The sequence below is a fragment of the Onthophagus taurus genome, chromosome 1 (assembly GCF_036711975.1).
Source record: "Onthophagus taurus isolate NC chromosome 1, IU_Otau_3.0, whole genome shotgun sequence".
Taxonomy (NCBI): Eukaryota; Metazoa; Arthropoda; class Insecta; order Coleoptera; family Scarabaeidae; genus Onthophagus; species Onthophagus taurus.
The window spans coordinates 7,830,929-7,842,533 of record NC_091966.1 but is presented as its reverse complement, the minus strand read 5'-3'; the positions used below and the strand labels follow the sequence as shown (position 1 = coordinate 7,842,533).

The following is an 11,605-nucleotide window of genomic DNA, read 5'->3' as shown; positions in this document are numbered from 1 at the left end:
TTTATGGCTGTGGCGTGTTTCGCCTGGTCTGGATCAAATAGGCGAGGTAAGTATTTTTTTAATAATTCAAAATATGTAATGAAAAATATTTCGGCTTCTTATAACAGAATTTGCGGAAATGACGTGGTGCCTCAGGAAAATTGTCCCCCGAACTACAAAGGATGTATTTGGGATAATGTTCACGGAATTAATTGGAACAAACTTTCAGGACGAGGTTGAAATGGATTTCAAGTTTCATGAGTTACTTTTCTGTATTTAATAAATTGTTTCATTATAAGTGTTCGCGCCACCCTTAAACTATATATTTGTCACTGCGCGAATTGTATGCGCCGTAATGATAAATCTCAGCGAAGAGATTTTTATCGCTCTCTTTCGATCGAACGGTGGTTGCGAGCACATCTCTTACCTCCACTACAATAATTATTTCACGTAAGCTCTATATTATTTATTTTATACATCATTCTTTCGTCAATTAGATTACAATTATTATTTATATAAATTCTTTTTCTTTATTAAATACTTCACTCAGCACCTATTTAAATTTTTGTACCCGGTTTTTTTTACCGCGCGTTAACATTTGGTCCTTCGAGCCGGATGGCAACGACGATTTCGGATTTTTTTCATTGTTTTCTGGTGATTGCTAGCCTTTCTTATCGCTAATTATCATTCAATTTTTCCGTTATCGAGTCCATTATTCACATTTGGTCGCCATCCGTTCTTTCAAAAACCACTTTTTTTCACGGTTATCGATTCATCAAAACCAACTTGGTGCACATCTGGTTACCTGAAAAAAGTGGTTACGGCTATTTTAGTCATTTGCAAACAAGAATTATTTTCTTCACTTATTTTATTTTTAAACTTATTGTTAGAATACGTAATTATACATCAGTTTATGAAGTTACAATTTTTCTTAATTTATTTTTTGTCGAGGATTTCTATTTTTTCTTTCTTTTCTATCTTTATTATTAAAGAATTTAATTTTTATTTTTTCTTCTTTTTCTTTAAAGGGAAATTTATTAATTACTCATTAATTTGCCTTTAGAATTTTTTTTTTTTTGCGATTGTTTACGCAAGTTTTCATTCCCTTTGGAATCTTTATTTTTCATATATTTGTCTGCTCGATTTTTTGACGATTTCTTTTCCCTTTGGAAGCATTCTAATTTTTATTTTGATTATTTTTTTTTTTTTTTTTTTGAAACTTTTCTTTTGGTTTCAATCATGAGTGATAAACTCGCTAAGTTAACCTTAAAACGCAATATATTCATTAATCAAATAACTGAAACGTTCACATATGGACGTGCCTTACCTACTAACCCTTCCGATCCTATGCAAAATCAAATTTTTGCTGAAAGAGCCAATGATGTTTCGCAAATCTACGATGATTTTAAGGCCGCACACAATTCCATTATTGGCCTGGTTGAAGAAGTCGACTTCGATGCCCAAGATGCTATTCGTAAAAAGGTGGATTCAGAATATTATCAAATCAAAGCTTTATTATATAATCTGTCAGATCTACCGACATCCACGATTTCTTCTCCGATAACTGCAACACCTAAATTAAACAAACTTCAACTTCCAACATTTGATGGTAATTACAAAGAATGGCATACCTTCTTCGACTTGTACAAAACCATGGTTCACGAAAACACATCTCTATCGCCAATAGCCAAGTATCAATACCTGCTTACTTCCTTAAAAGGAGAAGCCTTCAATCTTTTAAAAGGCTTTCCGGTCACCAATGACAATTACGAAATCGCCTACAACGCTTTAAAGGGACGTTACCAAAACAAGAGGCATCTAGCCACCCTTTACTTCCATGAAATCTTAAACTTAAAACCTATTAAAGAGGAATCTTCAAAAATTTTTAGAACGTTGATAGATACCTTTAAAGAAAATACAGAAGGTTTTCGTATGTTGGGTTTCCCAGTCGATGATTGGGATTTTCTATTATTTAATTTGCTCTTGCTGAAACTAGATACGCAAACTAAAACCACTTTTGAATCAGAGCACACTTCTTTTGAGATTCCAACATATCCTCAGTTGATAGATTTTCTAGAAAAAAGAGCGAAAGCATTAGATTCTGTTGTATTAACATCCAACGAAAAACCTTTCATGAATCGTATAAAGAATAATCCTAGAGAGAAAGTCACAAATCTAAAGCTTGAGACAAATTCGATTTCTCCTAAATGTTTATTATGCAAAGAATCACATCCAATTTATCGTTGTGCAACTTTCAACGCCAAATCATCTGCTGAACGTCTATCGATAGCAAGAGAACATAACTTGTGCCGTAACTGTCTAAGTTCCAAACATACAACTCAAAATTGTGCATCTTCCCATAGATGTCGCATGTGTCAACAACATCATCATACATCTCTTCACTTTGATACTAAAAAACCTTCTTCAGTTCATGTGGGTACCTCGTGGAACATCAAACAGCCGTTAAATCAAAACGAACATCAACGAGTAATCTTACCATTAGCATTTGTGAAAATTAAAGATCGATTTGGACAGTCTCACTTCGTACGAGCCTTAATTGATTCGGGCAGTATGTCCAACTTTATCACCGATAAATTGTCAAAAAAATTACGTCTTCCTCGTTCATATCACTCTTCTTTAGAGATAAGAGGACTCAACTCCATGACATCCATATGCAACAAAGGCTCCGTTCAATGTCATGTTCAACCGATTCAACATTCCGAACCATCCTTAGACTTCAAAGCTCTCATAACACCTAGTATTTGTTCCCATCAACCTTCAGTACAATCCATTATTAAAGCTTATCCTCATCTTAAACATTTAAACTTCACTCCTGAACCCGATTGCAATTCCATGGAAGTGGATCTCCTACTTGGCGCAGAATTGGTTCCACAAGTTTTCCTCAGCGGACGCATTCAAAACAAACCCAATGATCCTGTGGCTTTAGAATCCATTTTCGGTTGGATTTTGATTGGAAAATCTTCTATTTCATCAACAACATCTACATGCCTATCAACTACCGACGCTTTCTTAGATGAATCCCTTCCAAGATTTTGGGAACTTGAATCAATTCCAAGAAGTTCTACTTTAACTTTGGAAGAGAATCAATGTGAAAATCATTTTAAGCAAAATTATGTAAGAACTGAAGCTGGAAGATTTATTGTTTCACTTCCTTTCAAAAACCAAGAACCCATACTGGGTAGTTCTTATCAATCAACGTTAAAACGATTCACTTCTTTAGAAAACAGATTATTGAAAAATCTGTCCCTAAAAAACGATTATGTCAATTTTATGAAAGATTACCTGGATTCAGGGCACATGTCGCTTATCGCAAATCCTGAAGTGTCTTCGAAATCCGTTTATTATATTCCTCACCATTGCGTACTACGGCCAGAAAGCGCCTCCACCAAACTTCGTGTGGTTTTCGACGCCTCGTCTGTTACTTCCAATGGTCACTCATTAAATGATGCTCTTTTAATTGGACCTAAATTACAACAAGATATCGTTAAAATTTTATTGAAATTTAGATGTTTTCCATTCGCATTTACATGTGATATAAAGCAAATGTACAGGCAAATTCTAATTTCACCGAAAGATAGAGATTTCCAACGAATTCTATGGCGATTTTCACCTGATGAATCAATAAAAGAATATGTTCTAAACACAGTTACTTACGGTGTCTCATCTGCTCCATTTTTGGCACTTCGAACGCTTATTGAACTTGCACATCTTTACAAGCATGAATTTCCATTGGCTTCAAAGGCTGTACAAAACAATGTCTATATTGATGACATCGTCACTGGCGCTGCATCCATTGAAGAAGCTTGCCAACTACAGCAAGAATCAATAGATCTTTTAAAAAAGGGAGGATTTGAGCTCAGAAAATGGGCAAGTAACTGCTCCAATATCCTGCAATCAGTATCAAAAGATGACTTACAACATCCAGTTTCAATGGACTACGATGAAATCAGCTATATCAAGGTCCTCGGGCTTCAATGGGATCCTGCTACTGATCATTTTTCCTATTCCCATACCAGTCGAAATACTCCTTGTACGAAAAGATCTATCTTGTCAGACATTGCACGTATTTACGATCCGTTGGGATTTCTTACTCCTTGTACTCTGAAAGCAAAACGTTTCATTCAACAATTGTGGCAATTAAAGAGTGGTTGGGATGAAACACCGCCAAACAATATCGTTCAAAATTGGCAAAAGTTTAAAGACAATCTTAAATTTCTTTCAAACTTACGCTTACCTCGCTTAACTATTCCTTTAAAAACTCAGTCAATTCAACTCCATCTATTTTGTGACGCATCACAAGTGGGTTATTGTACTGTTGCTTATCTGCGTTGTCAAAAATCTGATTTATCAATAACAACAACTTTTCTTTGCGCCAAATCACGAGTGGCTCCATTAAAATCAACTTCCATTCCCCGATTGGAACTTTTGGCAGCTGTTTTACTTGTCAATCTCTTGGAGAATCTAAAAGAAATTTTATCGCCTCAAATTAATTTTGATTCAATTACCGCCTGGTCAGATTCACAAGTTACCTTAGCTTGGATTGCATCATTATCCTCTCGATGGAAAATCTTTGTCGCCAATCGAGTCAATTACATTCAGGAAATTTTACCATCGTCTTCTTGGAGATACGTACCTTCATTGGAAAACCCTGCCGATTGTGGTTCAAGAGGTCTTTTTCCTGAAACCTTAATCCCATTACAACTTTGGTGGGAAGGTCCCTCGTGGCTCCGATGTCCTCCAAAAAATTGGCCAGCTCATCGTCGCATCAATCCTGAAATAAAAGAGATACACAATGAACAAAGAGTTCTTCAAGTTAATTCTACTGAGGTGCAAACTCACATTTTATCCACTCTTCTCAATAAGTTTTCTTCTATCAACAAAATCAAACGTATCCTTGCATACATGTATCGTTTTATTCTTCATTGTCAAAAACAAAAACGATATTATTCTCTAGTTTTATCTCCCTTTGAGATTCAAAACTCACTCCATATTCTTATTCGATTTATTCAAAATCAGCATTTTGCTACACTTTTCACTGCTATCAAAGAAAATAAACCATTGTTAAAACCATATCGTCAATTGGCTCCTTTTGTCGATCGAGACAAGCTTCTCAGGGTGGGTGGTAGATTAAAAAACGCAACACTACCGTTCGATCATAAACACCCTGTGCTATTACCTAAAACATCACGTTTAAGTGAACTAATTGTGCAAGATATTCATCAAACTTACCTACATCCGGGACCAAGAACTTTACAATCTATCGTACTACAACATTTTTGGATAATATCATCTCGACAAGTGATCCAACGTGTCATCTCCAAATGCATACGATGCTTCCGATGTAAACCAAGGTCCTACGCCCCATTTATGGCGGATCTTCCCTCTTGTCGAGTGGCTGATGTGAGGGCATTCTCTACCGTCTCTGTGGATTTTGCTGGCCCTATCTACACGACATTGAATCGCACTCGAGGCTCCCGGTCTGTTAAGTCGTATTTTTGCGTATTTGTCTGCACGTCCACCAAGGCTATTCACCTCGAATTAGTTACAGATTTAACCACTGAAGCATTCATAGCCGCATTACGTCGATTCATAGCACGAAGAGGTCGATGTTCTTTAATCCTGTCGGACCAAGGGACTAACTTTGTTGGAGCGAACAATAAATTAAAAGAGATGGCAGAAGCTTCGGGAACACGTCTAGGACTCCATTGGATTTTTCATCCACCTGGTGGACCTCACTTTAATGGTCTCGCTGAAGCAGGCGTGAAATCAGTAAAGTCCCATTTGCTTCGAGTTATTGGAGATCAACGTCTTACGTTCGAGGAGGTCTACACCGTCCTCACCCAAATAGAGGCCGTGCTCAACTCCAGGCCCCTCACACCGATATCGAGTGATCCAAACGATCTTCAGCCACTGACACCAGGTCATTTCTTATGTTTAGAACCACTAAATAGTTTAATTTCAGAACCAGACTACACAAAGGTTCCCCTAAATCGATTGGATCGATGGAAGCTCCTCCAACGCATGCTCCAGGACTTCTGGAAGAGATGGACCATGGAGTACTTATCCACTCTTCAAGCAAGATCCAAATGGACCTCACCAACTCCAATTCCTACTGTCGGTGATCTGGTCATCGTAAAAAATGAACAACTTCCACCTTTGAAATGGGAGATGGGGCGAATCACACAGCTCCATCCTGGCGACGATGGTGTGATTCGTGTTGTAACAATTCGAACCAAGAACGGACTGTTCACAAGACCAACCATAAAAATCTGTCCACTGCCGGCCAACGAAACTAAAGTTCCTAAACCTTAAAATTGTTAATTCTTTCTTTATTTGTTTATTTTATTATTTTTTTATTATTTTCATTGTTATTTTTTGGCATTGCCTAACTATGTAATTTTTAATTATTAATTATTTCATGTTTGTAAAAAAAGTTCACTTACCTTTTTGTTGGTGGGTGGAATGTTCGCGCCACCCTTAAACTATATATTTGTCACTGCGCGAATTGTATGCGCCGTAATGATAAATCTCAGCGAAGAGATTTTTATCGCTCTCTTTCGATCGAACGGTGGTTGCGAGCACATCTCTTACCTCCACTACAATAATTATTTCACGTAAGCTCTATATTATTTATTTTATACATCATTCTTTCGTCAATTAGATTACAATTATTATTTATATAAATTCTTTTTCTTTATTAAATACTTCACTCAGCACCTATTTAAATTTTTGTACCCGGTTTTTTTTACCGCGCGTTAACAATAAGTATATAACACATATCTACTTAAAATGTAATTATGCTAAAAACTAAACATTTCAATAATACACTACATCTTTTTTTACTCCTTCTTCTTGTCAGGGATAAATTTACTTGATTTGAATTCGTTTTCCACAGACGCATGTTCCGTCGCCATTGCAATTCCCATCAAGACCAGCCAACCCACATAGCAATTTGCAAAAAAGTAACCCAAAAATCCACAATATACATGCTGCTAAAAATAATTTTTGAATAAAAAAATTAGTTAGGTCTTCAAATTTATATTTTATCAATAAAATTAAAAATAAGTCAAAATATTTTATTTCATGCGTGACAGTATCTGGCCAATTATAGAGGTTTCTGATTTATTTAATTTTTCATAGATTAAACTCTGCGGCGGTTTACCTATATTTTTTCAAGGGTTGATTTTAGCTTAGTCCTATGAACAAGCTTGCTAAAACGGCAGAATGAATGGGATTTTAGTCAAAAGAAGAAGAAAAACCTCCTCGAATCTCAACGACGAGAGTCAAAGCTGACTCTACAACACAAGCGGTGGATATCAAGAAAATCGTCTCTTAGGGAATCGATCAAAGAAAAGAATACTCTATTTAAGAGTGAACTAGCACTAACGCTATGTCAAATTGGTTAGTAAGGAAGAAAAACTGGAGTCTGGTAAGCGACCTTATCAAGAATCCACATCTAGATTTTGAGATTTAAAGCGGATGTCTTACATAAAGAAAGTATGCTTCGTATTTTAGTGGGACATAATCGTCATTTAGGTATGGCCAATTGATCATTACCTCTACTAGTACGAAGACAGTAGGCAGGGTCGTGGTCACATCATGCTTTTTGAGGCTGTGAAGAGAGGCACTGAATAGTTCAACAAATAAAAGGAAAAATTTGCTGTCTCTTCAATTTATGCAGCTGTAACAGCCGGCTGTGCAGAAAGAGCCGTCATGTCCTATATATATGCCCTATATTATGCTATATATGCCCTATAGAAACGGCGGTGATTCATCTCGCAGACTACCTTTAATTATGATTACCACCTTGGCAAAATGATATATTCATACGTAGGTGATAATTCAATCTCTATAGTCACGCGATTCAAGTGCTCAGTGATACAAGCGAATATATTTTTAGTTATTCCGATAAGGAACGATCAGAACAGACTTTAATGTGTTCAAATACGTTTACCTGTTACCATAACATATAGGAGGTATGTAGCGACTATTAGAATTCGGTGTTTCATCAATGATAGGGACTGAATGATAGGGAATGAGTGAGACAATTAGGTGACGCTAGATCAGGTAACCGGAATTTTGTCATAGGTTATGATTACAATGAGCTCGCGTTTTTTGAGTTGTAGATAAGAAATTGTACTTGTCAGTTTCAAACTTCAGCGAATCATAAAGGAGGTTACAGCTAAATTAATGATGTTAAAAGCTCTATAGTTTTATTGATGTTTCATCAAAAGTTGAACAACAGAAGCTATATCAACTATTAGCTGGAGCTGTTTATGTTCCTATTGATATTGCTGATTATGGCAATCATTTTTCAAACATTTGAGACCATCTATCAAAATACCTACACGTTATTTATTATCAAATAAATTGCTGGACTCCGAGTATGAAAAAGTTGATCCAGACATTAAAATGAAAATTCGAGAAGCAAATGCTGTTAGCTTACAATGTGATGGTTGGAGCAACCAAAGGAACGAATCTTACTTCGAATCTAACGAATCTTAATTTTACTTAACTATATTATTCCTACACCAACCTCTGTGTATTATAAAACTTTGCCAATAAATATTTGTCGACATACCGCAGAATATATTGCTAAAAAAATCGATGAAATTTTGAGAGAAGTTGGTATTGAAAAATTTTTTGCTATAGTAACCGACAATGCCAGAAGGTTAAAGCAAGAAATATACTTTATGGAAAGTACAAACATATTTCTGTTTATGGATGCATTGCTCATACGCATCATGTCTACTTTTATGGAAGATGTAAAGGCTGTCATCAAAAAAATTAACAATTATCACATTTAATTAGCTACTTTCAAAAAAATACAAACCGAAAGAAATGACACCAAAACTTAACCAAAAGGTTAAGCCAAGTAGCTGAATGGTTTTATGAGTTGAAAAGTCATTTTGAAACAGCCCTTTCCTAAGACTTAAAGTCTTATTTGGAAAACCATATGATTTAAAATCCGTGGAAAAAACTGCATCCCGTTGTATGGTGGAATGGGAGTTGTTTTGGACCGACATTAAGTAAAGTAGCGGTCAAGATACTAAGTATGCCTGCGTCGAGTGTAGCAACAGAAAGGCTGAACGAGCTGGTAAAATAACTTTCTCTACAGCAATGAAGATCATGCTAAATCTACCACGTATTTGATTACGCATTCAGGTGATGGCGATGGTTACCATATTGGGACTACTTGAAGTAAGATATTGACCAGAAAAAAAAGGTATAAAATCAATTTATATCAATTTTTTAATAATTACACTTCTGTTTCTACTACTTTTATACAGAAAGCATATTAATTATGAAGTAATTTTTTCTGTATATTTCTAATTTTGACTCATTTCTATTTTAATGCCCAGTTACTTAAATTAAAATTCTTAAAATAAAAAAAAATAACTTACACTTATTATTTGAATCCTCAATAGTGAGGGATTCTGCTAAAATAGCAGCAAAACACACAATCAAAACCAACAATGCAAGTAAAAATTTTGCCATGATTCTAATGGTTTACTATTTGGTATAACAAAAACGACTTCCATCCGTGCTTATATACCAAGTTATTTGATTTTTTTTAACTTTAATGTGTTTACTTCGATTTAAAGTACCTGAGTACATACTTAAAGTAAAAGACTGATTGATTTAATTGAACTTGCTCTTATTTAATGAACTTATTGCACAATCTTAAGCGTTTTGAAGTTTTAAGTCGGTATCTAAAAATCTTTATTTTATTTTGACTGCTTGGATAAGTCATCATTACCACACTCATTTGAGGTGATTTAAGTTACGTAATGAAGTTCATTACCGTACTGGTTTCATTACGTAACGCATTTTTAGCCCAATCAGAACAGACTTAATTTATTGAATCGAGCAACAATACCAAAGAAAAGGTGCTACCTATTTAAAGAGAAACAATACTATTTATTATAAACATTAATTGTTATGTTTTTCTAATAATGAAACACTTATTCCAGATGAGGTTGCGGAATTTTGAATGTTATTGAAACTGACATTAATTCAAAATTGTCAACAATCATTTCAAAATATTTTTATAAATGTCAAAATAGACCTTTTTAAAGAAATTGATTTTTAAGTAATTTTTAGCAGTCGTAAATAAAATGTTGTATATTACACGTGGGCTACAGCACAATTACAGTACTAGTGCGATTATAATTCCCCACACTCGTACAATAATTATGTTTCTAGCCCAGTTGTAATATAAATAACTGTTATATCTTCCTTGTAATTCTTGCCTCTTTCCTGAAGCGTACTCCTTTTTCCCACCAGGAGGTCAATTGGTTTCAGTCCCGCAATTACTTCCACCGATACGCTTCTATAAGCCGACGCAATCCCAATATAGAGTCTTCTATGTACCGATTGCCAGGGAACAAAATACTAGCACAGAAGACAATGGAAACAATTAAGAACCGAATTTGCATCTAGAAAACAACACTTAATAGACGACATTAATAATAGCGTTGAAAGTGGTTATAGCGATGAAAAATCTTCTAGTGACGATGATATTCCAGATTCCGATGTAAACGAAGAAACGGAACAAGGAATAAAAAATAATAATGAAGAAGTTGAAGAATCTAAAGAAGTGGAGGATCAGAATATAAATAAATGTTCTATTTTAGACGTTGTTCAGTCTGAAGTTGAGGAAATCGTTGGCTCTTTTAATTCAGGCTCTACCATTGAAATACAAAATAAAAATATTGAAGTGGTTGATCTAGATTCCTAGAAAATGATATTACAAACATAAAACAAGAAGATTTAAATGAAAAAGTTCCTGAAGAAGCTGAAATAGGCACCAAAAATCGTTTTGAAAATGTAACTTCTACTGAAACAATGGTGAAAAATCCAATACAGGCTGCGGAAGAATTTGTAGCCAGAAGAGAAGCTCCAATGGAACGATTAGAAGAACAATGTAGTGAATTGTATTTCAGTGTAGCTAAAACTTCGTTAAAGGGCACCCTTTTATCTAATAAATTAAATAATCTTCACGAAACATACGGAAGTCAATCTCAGGAACTACCTCATGAAAATGCAGGATCAGAAAATGTTGAATTAGAAAATAACTCAAATCGCGATGACCCTGATGAGCCCTCTGAAGAAATTCAGTAACTTTCATAACTAAAGGGGCGTAATAAATGTATGGATATTATATTAATACTTTTTATTTGATCCTTTTTATTTATTAATTAAAAAAAAATGTGTTGTTCGAAATGGAAATCTTTTCGTCGGTTTATTTCTCTTTATGAATCTAATTTAAATAAAAATTCTTATTTACACTGCTTCCATAAAACCGTAAAATAACTATTAAAGTTTCTTTGTTTATAACCACAATCGAAATGTTGGCTATAAATTTGAACTTGGTATATAAAAGAAAATTTCTTCGATTAAAATCATATTCCTTCCAGTAATTTTAACCAATAATAAAATGTTTCGACGAGTTTTTTTGCTGACGATTTTTATGGCTATGGTGTGTTTCGCCTGGTCTGGATCAAATAGGCGAGGTAAGTATTTTTTTAATAATTCAAAACATAATGAAAAATCTTTCAGATTATTATAACAAAATTTGCGGAAATGGCGTGATGCCTCAGGA

At 34.7% G+C, this 11,605-nt stretch overlaps 1 protein-coding gene and 1 long non-coding RNA gene across 2 annotated transcripts; one reads left to right on the top strand and one right to left on the bottom strand.

Annotated features, from left to right (window-relative positions):
- Positions 1-1,218: 1,218 nt before the first annotated feature.
- LOC139429641 (uncharacterized) lies at positions 1,219-6,312 on the top strand. Its single transcript, XM_071195612.1, has one exon. It carries the CDS (start codon positions 1,219-1,221, stop codon positions 6,310-6,312), a length of 5,094 nt encoding a protein of 1,697 aa, XP_071051713.1.
- A 449-nt stretch (positions 6,313-6,761) lies between these two features.
- LOC139429868 (uncharacterized) lies at positions 6,762-9,653 on the bottom strand. Its single transcript, XR_011640450.1, has 2 exons — positions 9,405-9,653; positions 6,762-6,992 (listed from the first exon to the last, which is right to left on the bottom strand). It is a non-coding gene; the product is annotated as an uncharacterized lncRNA (long non-coding RNA).
- Between the last annotated feature and the right edge of the window lie 1,952 nt (positions 9,654-11,605).

Coding starts and splice junctions, on each gene's coding strand:
- LOC139429641 (XM_071195612.1), top strand. CDS start 1,219: ATGAGTGATAAACTCGCTAAGTTAACCTTAAAACGCAATATATTCATT.